The sequence below is a fragment of the Simochromis diagramma genome, unplaced genomic scaffold (assembly GCF_900408965.1).
Source record: "Simochromis diagramma unplaced genomic scaffold, fSimDia1.1 OVJJ01000344.1, whole genome shotgun sequence".
In the NCBI taxonomy this organism is placed as follows: domain Eukaryota; kingdom Metazoa; phylum Chordata; class Actinopteri; order Cichliformes; family Cichlidae; genus Simochromis; species Simochromis diagramma.
Window position 1 is genome coordinate 3,410,206 of NW_024387375.1, and position 17,214 is coordinate 3,427,419.

At 37.5% G+C, this 17,214-nt stretch overlaps 2 protein-coding genes across 2 annotated transcripts; both read right to left on the minus strand.

The window, feature by feature from the left end:
• Positions 1–3,486: 3,486 nt before the first annotated feature.
• Positions 3,487–6,521, minus strand: LOC120719894 (extracellular calcium-sensing receptor-like). Its single transcript, XM_040009456.1, has 5 exons — positions 6,203–6,521; positions 5,263–6,087; positions 4,933–5,154; positions 4,751–4,844; positions 3,487–4,565 (listed from the first exon to the last, which is right to left on the minus strand). Exons 1-5 carry the CDS (start codon positions 6,497–6,499, stop codon positions 3,661–3,663), a joined length of 2,343 nt encoding a protein of 780 aa, XP_039865390.1. The 5' UTR covers positions 6,500–6,521; the 3' UTR covers positions 3,487–3,660.
• Positions 6,522–9,766: 3,245 nt separating this feature from the next.
• LOC120719949 (extracellular calcium-sensing receptor-like) lies at positions 9,767–13,116 on the minus strand. Its single transcript, XM_040009510.1, has 5 exons — positions 13,098–13,116; positions 11,677–12,512; positions 11,307–11,537; positions 11,037–11,160; positions 9,767–10,885 (listed from the first exon to the last, which is right to left on the minus strand). The coding sequence occupies exons 1-5, from the start codon at positions 13,114–13,116 to the stop codon at positions 9,972–9,974; spliced, it is 2,124 nt and encodes a 707-aa protein (XP_039865444.1). The 3' UTR covers positions 9,767–9,971.
• Positions 13,117–17,214: the final 4,098 nt, after the last annotated feature.

Genomic DNA, 17,214 nt, shown 5'->3' on the forward strand with positions numbered 1-17,214 from the left:
CTTTATAAATAAAGTTGATGATGATGATGATGATTGTTGTTAATAATTAATTAATTAAAGCAACAAAACAACCTGAAGAGCCGGTTGGGAGCCGAAAGAGCCGGGTCTTTTTAGTGAGCCGAGCTGAAAGAGCCGGTTCTCTAAAAAGAGCCGGAAATCCCATCACTACAGTGGATGCATATGTTTGAGTGTGTAACCCCCATTTGGAACATGCTTTGTCCTGTATAGTGTTTATAGAGAGTTATGTATTATATACGTTGTAAGTTGGGGCCTTTAGTCTTTTTGCAGGTCCCATCAAGAAGATGGCTAATGAAGAAGAATCTAATATGATGGCATGGCCATGTCAGTGCTCTGTCATTCTCCTTTTCAGACTCTCATTCGTGCAACCCACCCCCTTCCCATCTCCACCTCAACTGAGTCATTCAGAGCTCCATCAAGTCTACATCTTTACCATCACCAGTGTTCAAACTCCAGAAGATCATGCCCTATATCCTATTGCTGCTAGGATTCTGTTCTGTTAAACCCCAAGATGTGTCAAAGCTGCAGATTCTAAATGAGTGCTTAGAATCCATCAAAGGTTGGATGGCTGACAACTTCCTCCAACTTAATGAAGAAAAGACTGAAGTCCTTGTATGTGGTCCTGACAGACATGTACCTATGATAATGAATGCTCTTGGTCCTCTTTCAACATTTGTGAAATCATCTATCGGGAACCTAGGGGTAATTTGTGACTCTGCTCTTACTTTGGATGTTTACTCAAAGCTCTGGTTTGGTCCTGCTTCTATCATTTAAGAAACATTTCTAAATTAAGCCCTATTGTATCTCATTCTGAACTGGACATTGTTATTGCATATTCATTCATTTCAGTTTGTACTAGTTTGGACTACTGTAACTCATTGTTCACTTGTCTAAGCAAGGGCTCCCTGGAGCGTCTGCAAATTGTCCAAAATGCTGCAGAAAGGCTTCTGACCAAAACATCTAAGTACTCTCATGTGACACTGTTGCTACTACAGCTCCATTGGCTCCCCGTTGAATTCAGAGTGCATTTTAAGATTCTGGTTCTGAGCTTTAAAGCTCTTCATGGACAATCACCAGCCTACATTACTAAACTTTTACAGCCCTATGTCCCTAGGAGGTCCCTGAGATCATGTGATCAGGGAATACTTGTTATTCAGCATACAAGGCTGAGAACCAAGGGAGATAGAGCTATTGCCACTGTAGCCCCCAGACTGTGGAACTCTCTTCATCTGAGTTTAAGATCTGTGGACTCATTTAAAAACAACTAAAAACGCATCTTTTTAGAATTGCATTTTGTTAACTTTTGTCTATTTCTGTTTTATACTCTGTCATCCCGTTGTGAAGCACTTTGTGATCGTTTTATCTAGAAAGGTGCTATATAAATAACATTTTACTTTACTTACTTTAATTTACTTCTGCCACGATGGGTCATCTGAGTCTAATCACCCAATTCAATTAATTTCAATAAACTTCAATTCAGTTCAATTTTATTTACTGTATTTTCCGCACTATAAGGCGCACTTAAAATCCTTTAATTTTTTTCAAAAATTGACAGTGCGCCTTATAATCCGGTGCGCCTTATGTATGAATTCTGGTTGTGCTTACTGATCTCGAACTGATTTTTTGTGGTACATGGCGCTCAAAAATATGTCAAAAAATGTTTTAGTACGACTTTGGTAAGCTACGAACCGCACTGCTTGATGGATTGTCGGAGCATTACGTCTACCGTAGTCAAGAGCCTCGCGGAGTAATCTGGGTCCAAAACTCCATCCACTTCAGGTCCCAAAGTCAAACGTACACTGCAGCATCACTGAGAGTTAAAAACTCTAAATTCTTTCATCTTTGATAAAATGATGAGCGTTGCTGCTTTGCCAGGTGTAACAATTGAGTTTAACATCCAGGCATAAATGAAAACAGAATTTATTAAATTTCAGTTAGAAGTTAGCGCGCTAGCTTCAACCTAAACATGATATACTATGTTCTGACTGAGAGATTAGAAGGTACAGCTCTGCTATCACTTCCAACATAAATGAAGACAGAAAACTAAACAGCAGTGACATTTGTAGGGTTACTGAAGTTGGACTAGCTGGTATATAATGATGTGCTATGTGATCGCTTGCGACACAGCTATGTTAGCATAACATAAACACAGTGAAGCTGGAGGATGAATGCTAGCTTTTTCCACTCAATAAAAGTTAATGTGAGTGTTCCAGATGGTGAGGGACAAATGCAATCGCATGGCAGGATGCTGTAAACGGACCAAACTTCAGTCACGAGAACAACTGTGATAATCCATCCACAATATGAGGTTAGTCATTAATATACTGAAAAAACATGGGAATACAGCAGCTGCGAGAGAATTCAAATCAATGGTACAGAAGTGGAGGAAGCAATAAGAATGAGTCAAGTAAAATTTGATTGATCTGACTGTTTTGTTTCGCTTAATGCGCCTTATAATCCGTGCACGTTATGTATGAAAACAGACCCGTTCATCGACAGTGCACCTTATGGTCCGAAAAATACGGTATACAGTACCAAATCATAACAACACCTCAAGGTAGACCCTACAATAATACATGTTCAGTTCTTCCAAATGATCTCTGCCTGTTAAAATAGTTAGATCTGCCTGTAATTGCACTGAACCTCAAACTAATTCTATGAATCTAATTGAATAAAGCTTTTTTCTATTCTTTCTGTCATTCTGAATTTAGCTGTAGGTCCTCCATTAATAGTAGCTCTATAGGCAGCTGGAAAAATTTTAAATGGGCATTTTCTAAGTAAAAATGAGAACAGCCACTGGAAGAGTAAAACAGAAAAGTCATTAAAGTTCCTTCTGCCAGCCATCATTATTTAAACTGTGTAAACATCCAACCGAAGCTCCCTAAATGTTGTGTGAAAATAAAATGTAAATAGATTGACACTGTATACAGGTATGCAAATAATTACTCACATCCATTTCTTTCTGCAGCACATTTAATGTTTTGCAGTGTACTGTAATTTTGTACATAAAGTATTTACAATATTAAGTGGCTCAATATCTATTATTGAAATATACATATATTTCAAAGGCAGCATGATGGCATGGTGGTTAGCACTGTTTGACACCAATGTCTGGCTGGGACCTTTCTGTGTGGAGTTCGCATGTTTTTCCCCGTGTTTACATGGGTTCTGTCCACATACTTTGGCTTCTGCCCACAGTCCAAAGACCACATGCAGCCACGTGCCTCTGTGTTAGCCTTCCAAAAGACTGGCAGTCTGTCCAGGGGTACCCCTCCTCTTGCCCCATTGGCATAATTTTGTGCTGAACATTGGGGAGGTCAAGATCTCTGTCTGAATAAATAAATAAATAAATCTGGGTAAATTCCCCGATGATTCAACATGCAACTATTTTGCTGGTGATAGCTGAAATGAGTAAAGAAAATCAACAGCCTATTTATGCAAAACGATTCATAACTTTATTGGGGGGGGGGTGTATATTGGTTGGGTCTGATTATTGGGGGGGGGGGTCGTAACCCCCCTAACCCACCTGGAAATTATCCCCCTGGCTAGCCCTATGATGGCTGGGATAAGCTCCAGCACCCATACGACATGCATTTAGAAACATAAAACTGGTGTTTTAAAATTGAGGAATTATATATTTTATTACTTAATACTTTTTCCCATAACCCATTTCTTGGTATTTTTTTCTGGCTTAAGAAATATTATGTAACACTTGGGTGCAAAAATACAAATTAATAAGCCAAAAGCTGAAGACAAAATTGCAAATATTTCTACAGCTACAGTGAACTTTCCAGGAGAGCTGATGTATGCTGGGATGAAGGTAATCCACACAGCACAGAATATCAGCAGGCTGAATGTGATCAATTTGGCTTCATTGAAATTATCAGGAAGTTTTCTTGCCATAAATGCCAGGATCAAACAAATGATTGCAAGGATCCCTATGTATCCCAACACTGCATAAAAAGCAAACTCAGAGCCTGTGTTACATTCTAGAGCAATCATTCTATTGCTGTATGTAAACAATTTATGTGGGTAAGGTGGGCTTAAAGTCAGCCACAACACACATGTTATTAGTTGAATCAAAGTGCAGGAGCAAACAATAATTCTTTGTTGTGCGTGACCAAACTTTCCAGCAACTTTGTTGCCAGGAAATGTGGCTTTGAAGGCTGTGACAACAACAATGGTTTTTCCCAAGACACAGGAAATGCAAAGGGCAAATGTCACACCAAAAGCGGTGTGGCGCAGCATGCATGTCCAGACTGTTGGCATACCAATGAAAGTGAGAGGACAGAGAAAACACAGAAAAAGAGAAAACAATAAGAAAGAGCTCAGCTCAAAGTTGCTGGCTTTTATCACAGGAGTTTCTCTGTAGTTAATAAAAACCACCATTGTCGCCAAGGAGAGAGAGGCCCCTAACAGGGATACAAGTGTTAGAGCTATTCCCATAGGCTCATGATATTTCAGGAACTCAATAGTTCTAGGAATGCAATAATCTTTTCTCTCATTGGACCAGTATTCCTTTGGACAAGGTGTGCAGTCTGCTGCACCTGTTGAGAATAAATAGAAAGGCTGTGTTGTGTATCTAGATGTGCATAGATTTTTTTGAACCTGAAAAATAAACAAACACTGAGTACATCACACTATGTCTTTTGTTTTCTTCTTTTTGGCAGGATGAGTGGGACTGGGGGGCGGTATAGTATACCTGTTGAGTTGGCTATAGTTCCATCAGCACAGGGTACACAGTCAAAACAACATATAGGTTTTCCCTTAATTTGAGCTTTCCTGGTTCCTGCTGGACAAACATTAGAACACACCGATGTGGGGACCTGTGGCAAAAGACATGTCACATTAACATTCAGGAGAACATACAGTTGTCAAATTCAATACTGCAATGGAAAATTACAGTATAATTACCATTTTTCCTGTCCTCCACACTACTTTCTCCTCCTCGATGCTGAGCTTGTAATCACCATTTGCAGCAGATGTAAAATTACCAAGTGTCACATGTTGCACTTTTCCATTTATCAACTGCCAGTTAATAATTTCATAAGAAGCAGGAGGATCGCCATTCTCATCAAAAAACACCTTATCTCCAAACTGATTTATGAAATTCACTTTTTGCAAGCTATTACTGACCTGAAAAAACAGAGTGATTATTCATTAGATTTTTATAAGTTTATAAATGACTAATTATAATATAATTTATCTAATAATTCAGAAAAATTTCAGTTGATTATTTCTCACCTCCTTGGGCTGAATTTCTGAAAGATTCAAACATGGATTTACTGTTTTTGCCCCAACTGGTTGGCAAAATACCAGCTGATGCAGAGCATGTGCAATAGCATAAACTGCTTTATAGACATTATAGGTCACTCTGAGCTCTGTCACATTGAAGAAAACATGCTCAGAATTCATTAATGTTTCATTGCCTGTACATCTTTTGGTTGTGTCCTCAGTATCTGCATGTACCCCTGGCAAAACAGGTGTGCAGCCCACCATTATCTGCCAGAACTCCTTCACAAAAGGTGCATGTGGATCTTTATAAGGACTATTACTTGTAAGAAAGTGTTTAAGTTTAGGAATAGCCATCTTCTGCATTACAAATCCCAGGGTGCCACCAAAAGCTGTGTATATTTCAGGTGTGGAGGGCTGAGGTGCTGTTATCCAAGCCTCACTACCAAGCCACTGGATCCCTGTAATGTTTTGTTTTACTACTTCCTTCATCAAAGGAGAAAAGTCACCCTCAGGAGCAAAAGCTAGAATTACTTTGACAGTTGACTGTTTAATCATTTCTACAGCATCTAGAATTTTATCCCTTGTATATGTACGTAGAACTGACCCAACAAAAGCAATGCAAACCCCAAGCTTTTCAACCTCCTGCTTAAAAGCAAGAATTCCATTACGTCCATAATCATTATCTGACTGTATGGCTCCAATCCACTGCCATCCAAAATGTTTGACCAGTGCAGCCAAAGCTTTTGCCTGGAAGTAGTCGCTGGGGATTGTTCTAAAAAATGTAGGATATTTAGTTCTGTCACTCAGACAAGCACACGTTGAGAAGTAACTTACCTGTAGTGGAAGAAAAAAGCAACACCAACAAAATGTGATGAAAATATTCTAAGAAATTGCCTAATAAAGCATAACAAAGCCTTAACATCGCTTAATAAACAAATTTATCTCTTACTATTGGCACTTGAAATGGTCCAAGAGTTCCAGCGACAGCTAAGGACTGAGATGATCCTGCCTCTGCTATGACTGAAGATATTGTTGGAGAACAAGCAGTAGCTTTTATCCCCTGTGGTCTGCTAGCTAGTGTTAGTGCAGCACGTAAAGTGTTAGTAGGAGATGAGCATGAGTTAAGGATCCTATAACCAAGAGATATATTTGGAAGGAAAGCAGGATCATTGTTTATTTCTGCAACAGCAAACATCATCGCCTGTGTCCATCGAAAAGCTCGTAGGTCAAACCTAAAATGTGTCATTACAAAAAATCACAATTATAGAATCGCTGCTGAACAATTGTATGTAACATAACATTAAAGATGCAAGCGTAAAGAAGCATGTATGGAGAAGTCTAATGTATCAAGACTTACACTGCACAATTCACTCCAGGAGGCTCACTCTCAAAAGTATAAGTGCTGCTGACCTCTTTGTTAAAAACTGGAAAAATCCCACCGATCATTATGTCACCCTGCTCAAACAAACTTGGCATGTTAAATTTGCCAAGCAGCTCACAGCCAGAAACTATGCTCAAGTACTGTATGGAAAGAAAAACACAAACAGTTCTCTGCATGTTTACACTGCACTTCTAAAATCAGATGAGGATAGAGCTTTTATAATGAGTTGGACAAAGGCAAATATCCCAAGGCAGCAATCTGAGCACAACAAGAAAAGGTGACTGCTCAAAAGAAGGTTCACATATCCAGTGCTGCATGTAACGTAACAGACGTGTCCACATGTAATCAATTCCCTACAGATAAAGCAGTTTATTCAACACACTGATAATTCAAAGAGTGTCAAATGCAAATAATGTACTGAATAGTAAGTAAGTATCTATTCAATTTTATTCAGTTTCATTTATACAGTGCCAAATCACAACAACAGTCACCTCATGGCACTTTGTATTATAAGGTAGACCCTACAATAATAATTGTATTGTAGGGATATCTGCAATGTCTTAAACTGAAGCAATTTCCCCACGGGGATTAATAAAGTATACATTATATTACCTGAACATCTCAGATCATCATTTTACATGAAACTGGGATTATCTGAGGTTAAAGTTATTAATAATTGTTTCAATTTTGCAGGTTGTGCTTAACAAAGGATAGACTATGTCTTCACCAATGTTCCCTCTAAGCTGTGCGCGTGCGCAATTGCGCACTGCTGGCACGGTCTCTGCCCACAGAAAATCTGCGTTGCGCACAGAAAAAAATCTAACCTGAATTGAAATTAAAATTAATACTTTAACAATTCTGTTTTGCAGTGTTAGTCAGTAAGTGACTGGCTGCTCCCGTATGGGATTAGAACGATGCCCCCCAATCCCATAGTCCAGCCAATAATGCGATTCACATTCGTATATACGCAGCTAATCAACGTCGTTGACAGGCTATGACAGCGCCCTTATGTGCCGACACCAGTGTTTTAGCTAGCAAACTGTCGTGGCTGATGTGGAGTGAAGCCACGTTAATGACAACGTGTACAACCATTGGAGATGTGAGCAGGACAGACAGAACAATTGACAGGAAAAAGTGTGGACTTTGTACCAGTTTTTAAATTGTGTTGATAGGCCACGTAAAAACCAGAGTTGTGATAAAAATATATGCAATGTTTGGTTTTCTTCCTGAATACTATCATTGTTTATATTTACTGCGGGAAGAAATGGTAAAAACGGCATTTTATAAGGAAAACGCTCAAAAGCACTCTCTGCCTGTGAGCAAAGACAAAACCAAAAACCCCACCCTTTCCTATTCGTCGAAAAAAGTACCATGTCGACCAATCAAATAATGATATGGCAACATGGCATTTAGTTGTTTAGGAAGGGGGGAAGTTTTAGGAGTGACGGCGGTGTTCTGAGATGTGAGAGATTTGCGACGTTTAGCGTAAATCTTGTGTAGTTAGTGTGTAGTGTAGTCAATAGTTTTGTTGTGTGTGTCAGAACAACGAGGCCACTGCTGAATGTTACAGGTTTTACAGGAGTGATACATCTCCTGTTGTCAGGCCTGCAGGTATCAGGCTTGTGATGTTCTCCTTTATCTCATAGTGGACAGAAATTATTTTTTGGAGTGGCACAAATAATTTGTGTGGCATCAAATTTAATGCAGAACAGCTGATTGTTCTGTAAATAGTTTGAAATGTTTATTTAAAAAAACGCCTTGGCAGCATTTTTAGGTAAACAGCTGCAAAAAGCTTTGTTGTTTGCATAACTCAGTTACTTTTTTAAAGAAGTAACCATTTAATTAATTGCCCAGCACTGGTCATTATATACTGTATTTTGCAGACAGAGAGTTACAGGACTCTCTCCCAGACCACAGACTCATACTCATAATACAAGTCAGAGCTTTATTAAGAAAGAAAGAAAGAAAGAAAGAAAGAAAGACACATGAAAAATTAGACGGAACATTGGTCTTTACTAAAACAAAGTAAAGTTTTTAGGAATTTAACTATTTTTATTGATTTGAAAATATAGCCAAATTATTTATATAGCCAAATCTCAACAACAATTCTACTAAATACATACAAAAAGCATGTCACACCTTCAATATGAAATGCAATTCAAAATCTCACTAAGCAGTGCTAGCTCTATTTGCCTGAAAATGTGAAGGGAGCAGTTAAAATCCCAACCTGATTTAGATGTAGCTAATTTTAGTAACATAGTATAAGATGTCTGTGCTGAGTATGGCCTAGAGTCCCGAGGTCAGAATGGGAGACAATCCCAAGGGTGGTTGAGAATGACCGAGCTAAGTTCGTGTGGGACTTCCAGATACAGACAGACAAGATGGTGGTGACTAACCAACCGGATGTTGTAGTGGTAGACAAGCAGAATAAGACGGCCGTAGTGCTAGACATAGCGATACCGAACAACATCCGAGATCTCTGTCCAGAAGAGTTCAGTCCTAGGAACAGCTAAGATACTGTGCAGGACCCTCAAGCTCCCAGGCCTCTGGCAGAGGACCTGAGCTTAAAGGATAGACTGCCCACAGGGGCGAGAGGGGAATATGTATAATATATATATTATGATACTTCATAACTTCGTAAAGTAATATATATAATATAATTAATTACTTTTCAAGTAACACTAGTACGCCCCAGAACTGCACAAGGGGGTAATTCTGCCCTGCAATAATGGCATTTTTAAGTATGATTTGACAAAACAAGTAGAATTTTTAGGCGGTTTATTTGTTTTTAAAGATGATTTAGATATTTTCTTTGCAGGCTGTAAAGTTAAAATACAGAAGAATGTGCCAATAAACAAAGGGTAACAAATAGCTAAAGAAAACAAACCGCTAAACCATCTAAATTATTACATTCTTACTGAAAAAGAACATAATGAAAAAAAAGAAAGAACATTGGAAAAAGCTTCTCTGGTAAATGGTAAATGGCCTGTATTTGTATAGTGCTTTAGTTAGTCCCTAAGGACCCCAAAGCGCTTTACACTATATTCAGTCATTCACCCATTCACACACACATTCACACACTCTGTGTGAAAATGTATCAAAGAAGGTTTGAAACATATTACAAATGAAGCTTGTGTCAAATATATGTAGTAGTTAAGTTCGAATTTTATATTCCTTTTCTCAACAGCCTCCCGGATAAACAGAAAAGAGGAAAAAAACCTTTAATCTATGTTTTCAGTTTATTCAGCATCTCACAGCTAAACAAATTAAAACAGACTACACAGATACAGTGAAATTATTTCTATGATTCATACACCAGGACCAAATAAATTACAAATTAAATAGTTCTTAGTGGTATTTTTCCCATCAAATGCTTTTTAGAATTTTGTTCTGGCCTAAATATGATTATATAACATTTTGGAACAAAAATGCACACCAACAAACCAAAACTTGATGCCAGAATGGCAAATATTTCCACAGCTACAGTGAATTTCCCTGGAGAGCTGACATATGCAGGGATAAATGTGATCCATACTACACAGAATATCAGCATACTGAAAGTGATCAGTTTGGCCTCATTAAAGCTATCTGGCAGTTTTCTAGCAAGAAAAGCAAGTATAAAACACAAGATAGCAAGAAGTCCAATATAACCCAGGACAGCCCAGAATCCAACAGCTGAACCCAGAGCACACTCTAAGATGATCTTTTCTTTATAGTAGTCAATGTTCATGTTTGGGAATGGGGGGTTTATTGTTAGCCAAAGTATACATATCATAACCTGAATCAGAGTAAATATCAGAACAGTGAGCCTCTGTTGTACAGGCCCAAACCACTTCATGACATTACTGCTTGGAAGTGTAGCTCTGAAGGCCATTAAAACCACTAATGTTTTCCCCAGAACGCAAGAGATACAGAGAACGAAGGTAATGCCAAATGCTGTGTGTCGTAGCATGCAGGACCACTCGGAGGGACGCCCGATGAACGTCAGAGAACACAGGAAACACAGTTTCAGTGAGAATAACAGCAGGAAGCTCAGCTCAGAGTTGTTTGCTCTTACAATAGGAGTCTCTTTATGAGTCAAAAATATTACTGATATCATTAGTGCTAAAAACACACCAAAACAACTAAATGCAGTTAAAAGTGCCCCCATGATCTCTTTGTAGGAAAGGTATTCAGTAGGTTTTGGAAGACACTTGTCTCTGTTTTCATTTGGCCAGAATTCAGGTGGACAGAGCAAACAGTCAGGAGAATCTGTGACAGATGTAAATGACAGGAAATATAAGTATAGTATATCCAAGATATATAATCCATTGAAACAGTCGGTGGTTCAAATATTTAAATGTTTTTGATATATATTCATTCAGGACACTAGAACTGATTTTAAATAGGTATCCTTACTCACTTGTCTGATTACTAATTGTTCCCTCGGGGCATTTAAAGCAGTCAAAGCAGCAAACAGGCTTATTCTTGTTTATAGCCTTTCGAGTCCCTGGCGGACATGGTTCTCTGCAGACAGACCTGGGAACCTGATTTGGCAAAATTCAACATGTTAAAACTCAATACTGAAACACAAAATATGTTTTCTTAATAACATTAAAATGTTTCTAAAACTGCTGTGAAGAAAAGATTATTTTTAAATCTATGAAATGTCCATAGTGTTGAGGGAAATTACCTCACTACTGTTTCCTCCCCAAACTATGATGACATCTTCTTTTAGTCTGAATCTTTCCTCCTTTGGAAAAGAGGCATCGTATTGACCAATAATACTAATTTCAGCAGAGCCGTCCTCTTTCATCTGCCAGTTTACTAAGTCATAGAGGGCAACTGATTGCCCATATTCATCAAATAAAACCCTGACCCCATTCTTAGTTGTGAAGTTCACATACTTAATGTGTTCGAGCACCTACAGAAAGACAATTAGCACATTTTGTCATATATAAAATCATTAAATAGTCAGAATTTAACAGAAAACAAACAGAAAACAACAATAAATTTAATGATTAGAGACAAAGATCAAATAATTTCAATATATTAGGACTTACCAACTTAGGTTGAACCTCATTTTTGTTCACACAAAGCTTCCCTGTTGTAGGATTTGAGCCATTCTGACATTGCAGTAGAGCGTGTAGGGCATATGCTACTGAATACACCGCTTTATATACATTATTCTCTTCCCTGAAATATGCCACATCTGTGTAATCATTTGAGACTGTTCGCAGGTCCTCTGCACCAGTACACATAGTAGAAGTGTTTGATGGAGAGTAGCTGCAGTCAAAGAATTCCTCCCAGAAAGCTTTAATTAATGCACTCTGTGGCTCATCAGAAGGCTTCAAACCAAGTAAGAATTCTCCAAGACCTGGTATGGATGCCTGAGGGAGCGCAAAGCCCATTGCCCCATGTAAAATGTGCTTTCTGTCAGCAGAAGCCAGGTCTGGTTGCATTATCCATGACTCTGTGCCAATCCACTGCTTTCCAGTTATCTTATAAGTTTCAATTTCTGACAGGAATGATTTGGCATAAGACAAGGACATAAACAAGAGGACCACATTTGATGAGGACTCCAGTAGTGTGTCTAGAATAACACTGAAAAGTTTTTTGCTTGTTTGTGAGTAGGGCAGACTGTATTCAATACATATGCCTTCTTTCTTTGCTTCCTTAACAAAGTCAGCTGTACCATCCTCTGAGTACATGCCTATTGAATAAATTACTCCCACCCAGCGCCAGTCAAAATATTTCATAAGCTGTGCTAGACCACTGATTTGGTAGCGGTCACTTGGCACCGTTCTGAAGAAGGTGGGGTAAAGTCTTCTGTCACTTAAGCAAGCACAGGTTGAAAGGTGACTCACCTTCAAAAAAAAAAAAAGCAAACACAACAATCCTTTTTATGTTTTAAAGATAGACAAACTCAATAAACAGTATTCAAAAGTTATCCCTCCCAGTCATTTCTGCTCACCTGTGGAACTGATAGTGAACTTAATATGAGGTTTATGTCTCCACTTACTCCTGATGAAGAATGGCCAACTAGAGCCTGGACCTGATCACTGCAGCTTTTTGAATTCTCTCCACTTATAGCCTCTACAGCTGCCCGTATTAGGTTTTCACTCCCGCAGCCATTATACACCCTATAACTCAGACTCACTCCAGGAAGCAGTATAGCATCTCTATTGATCTCCTCCACAGTAAAAATCATTGTCCTGGCAAATTTCAGTTCCCTGTCATTCCGTCTGTAAAGAAAGTGTCAACTGTTGATGCTATACACATAAAAAAAATATTTCACATTATCATAATGCACTATATCAGAAAGACATGAAGTATTCTACTAGCATAACATACAGGTGTTATTTATTTATTTTAATCATATTCACTTACTTTGTGCAGTATGTGTATGGAAGTGCTTGGTAGTTATTATCTATAAGTGTCCTTGTACTAGACATAGAGAAAAGTCCTCCTATAATTAAATCACCTTCTTTAGAAAACTCCATGAATCCTGTCTGTCCAATCAGTCTGCATGTATGGTTGTCAGACTTTATCCTTGCCAGCAGAGTGAATAAAATCAAAGTGATCATACTCATCATGAGCTGCCCTCCCCTTCACTGAAGTAGTTGTGTGCTCGGAGCTGACCTTTATAGTTTTTCTTCAATCATCAGAGAAATGTCTCCATCGATTGTGAGCACTTTCCCCATTCTCAAAAGATTATTTTGTTATTTTGCATCACTGAAACTACTTCTATCTCTACTTCTGCTATTTGACTTGTAAAAGACAAGCAATTCAAATGTTCTTTGAGAATCTAAACAATACTTCATGGTATATTGGTTTAATATTAACTCTATATTATGTGTGATATTCTGAAGTACATTTGATTATGTAATCTAATCAGTATTTCATTTTTAACTGGCCAGATATTCTATCTGTTTATTATTGTTTCTAGCATCAAATTGTGTTTTTTTTTCTTATCTGATGATGGTGCTTTGTTCATATACAAACAACAATATTTGTATTCATGTGAAAAAAAAATGGAATTGTGTTTAAAAAAACATAAAAGCAATACTTCTTGGACCAATATTAATGGGACGTGCTCTACGCACTCTTCTGAGTAATGTTTCTTTCCACAAGGAGCAAACAAGCAAAAAAAAAAAAAGAACAGGAAAATGGCGTACAAGAGGACATAGACGGATGCTTTTATTATACATCTTTGATCTGCATTAATACAAATGTTCATTTTGTTTTCACATTTCATATGACAGCTGTAGTGGAGAGAGATGGATGCTTGAAAAATGACCTTCAAATTAACCTATTGATCTTGACAATTAAGAGATACTTTGTTGGAATCCTAGAATTCTGGTGGCAGGTGACCAGTTGCACATGAAAAAGGATACTCAAGAAACTGACTTTTGTTAGGATGGATTGTCGCAAACTTGAAAGGGAAACTAACACACAGCACAAAGTAGCTAATAGTTCTATCTGCCTTAACACACCCCAGGATCTCAGTGCTGATCCATCAGTTCCCTCAATAAGTAGGTCTTTTGACATGTGTTTCATGTTATTATTGAGGAGAAAAATACTAAAGGTCAGCCAGATGAGCAACACAACAACAAGTTGGGCATTTAATCGATAGCGTGTTGAAAAAAACAATTTCATGACAGGATGAGCTGCCTTGAAGATAATTAATACATGAAAAGTTCTCCCCACTACACAGGTCAAGCATGCAAGTATTATACACCACTGAGATGGCTGGTAGATGTTGACTGATGCAGAAAAGTTGCAGTTATGATGCAGGCTGTCTCTGTTTGATGACATTTCTATTCTTGTCATGTGCATTGCAAACAGCAACAGAGCTGCCTGAAAAATTTTGCCCACCCATTTACTGGAATCTGTTGGCTGCACAATTTTGCCCATGTAAACAGTAACTCTGACGCCATCTGTATGAAAAGAAAGTTACGCTTTTTTATACAACTGTTCAGGCACGGTATTAAAGAACTTGTGTATTTATTTGTTTATTACCTGCTGGTGTTAGAAACACTTCTTTTGGGTAGTGTGTTGAATAGACCTTGGATGACATCTGCTGATGAAATAAAAAAATAATCTGTTATTGGATCGTCATCATAGACAAAACAAATGGAGATGGACAAAACGAAAATCTCAGAACACACAATTTGACATATTAATTGCACACATATCTTATTGCAGCTAATCTTGACATAAGCTCTTCAGTTTTTCAAAGGATTCTTGGCTCATTTTGTTGTCAGCAACATTAAAATATTAACACACTGTGGAATTTGGGGTCTTTATATACAGGAACGAGAATGAGTTTGCCCTTAAAGTACACATTACAGATGCATATACAATCCATTTTTTTTCTGGTGGTACACCAGGACAAGAGTAATAATGTGGGTTATCACATAGGATAGGATATCACATAGGATATGCATAGGATTATCAGTGCAATTTGTATTGAATTGGCATGAGCAAAAATGTTTCAGTGCTCTAACTTCACATCTCATTTTCTATACAGTAGGATTCGTTTTATTTTTCTATCATAAATCCGGCAGTTACCTGTGTCATGTGTGGAACACAGTTGGTCTTGGACAGCAAATATACCAAGAACTGTAGAATTCTACATTTATGTACATGCTTGCTTCCCTTATCTTCATTCACAGTGTACTTATATTCTTGAAGCAGGTGTACACACCCATTGGAGACAATGCAGTTCAAAGGCAGATCCACAAAAACTGTATAGTCTGTTTTGATCCTCTCTTGTGTGAAAATATTATTAGAGCCAACAGTAATTTCAGAAGTCCTAAAAAAATGAGAAAAGAATTATAAACATTTTTAAAATAGCATTTCTGAAGTCTTCATGAATTCATTACACTTATTTACAGTCAAATTGCTTGAATTTCCATTTATTCATTATTTGTAGGCACATAAAAATGACTTAATTTCATTTAAATATGATGGAAAGATAAAATTATGGTAAACCATTTTTAAATATGAAATGCAAAACTAAAAAAAGTATCATAACACAGCACTGAGCCTGTTACTTTGCCTATAATTACAGTAATATACGAATGACTTGAAATTGTAACATATTTGAAATCAAAACATATTATCATTTATGGTATTTAGACTCCCAAATTTCTGGGAAAACCACACCGGCTAACCATGTACACACAGATCACCAGTCAGGTTGTAATTTACTCACCTGTAACATGTCTGTATTAGTTTTGTGCTGTCATTGTCATGAATGGCAACATTTTTACACAATGCTGCAAAGGCCTTTGTTTCTTCATAATGCTCATGCAGGTCCAGGTTGCGCCATGTGTCACATGACAACACCCAAATGAACAGTGTTAGGAAAACAAATGTGACTGTTGTCATCTCAGAGCCTTGCCTTTGGCATGCATGCTTCTTAGAGGGACGTGTTTTATAGCTTCTTCTCTGTAGCAAAAAAAAGTGTAGCCAAAACAATGGGCCACTCTCATTGGTACATGGAATAACTGTTGTTGCTGTTGTAATCTTTTTTTTTTTTTAATTAGGAATATCAGCTATAACACATGTGTCCGGTTTCCTAAAAATGTTTACTAAAAAATGTCTTCGACTGTTTACTGAGACCAACACAATAAGGGCCTGTAAGTTTTTACAGCTGTTCCTGTAAATCAGCTCTTATATCCATCCACTTTCTTCATTGCTCACTCAGTTTGGAGTGACAGGAATTTTGGATCTATCACAGCTGTAATAGGGTGAAAGGCAGAGGACACCCTCAGTTGTTTGCCAGTCTATGGCAGGGCTAACACAAAGAGACAGACAGCTATTCACACTCACATCTATGTCAAATACAGGAGTCTTTAGACAATTTGAGGAAGTTGGAACACCCAGAAAGAAACCTCACAAGCCCAGGAAAACTATGCAAACTCCACACAGAAAGACATCAGCCAGTCAGTATACTGAAACCCAGGACCTTCACCACTGTACAACAACAACAACAACAACAACAATAATAACAATAATAATAATAATAATGATGATGATGATGATGATAACCAAAATAATAATAACAATTTTATTAATATATATAATTTGTTTGTTAATAGAGTAGATTATGTTGAAGTTCTTTTATTAGGAATGTGTTCTAGGAAACACAGTTGCTAAAATCATTATTAAATATGCTTACAGATTAGTCATTAATGATTATTAACTTATATAAAATATTGTCTATAAATTAATAATGACAAAAAATAGGTTTGATTTTTAGCAAGAGTATCAATTACTCCTTAAGAGTTTTGTCTTGAAGGCCATTAAATCAATTATTGTTTTCAATAAAGAATATAAATGTGATTCAAATTTTTGTGTATGGCACCATGCAGGAAGCTCAGCAGAGGTCTTGGTCATTACTTGATCAGGCCTATTAATGATGTTAAATAGATCCACGGGAGCCCTGCACAAAAAAAAAAGTAGTTTCTGCCTTCAAGAATGCAAGTCTCTATATTTATTAGTATTTTCTCACAATTAGCCAGTAATCAGTCTGACAGTTGAAAATCCCCACCAAGTCTATTTTTAGAAAGAGACAAAATTTACTGATAAAT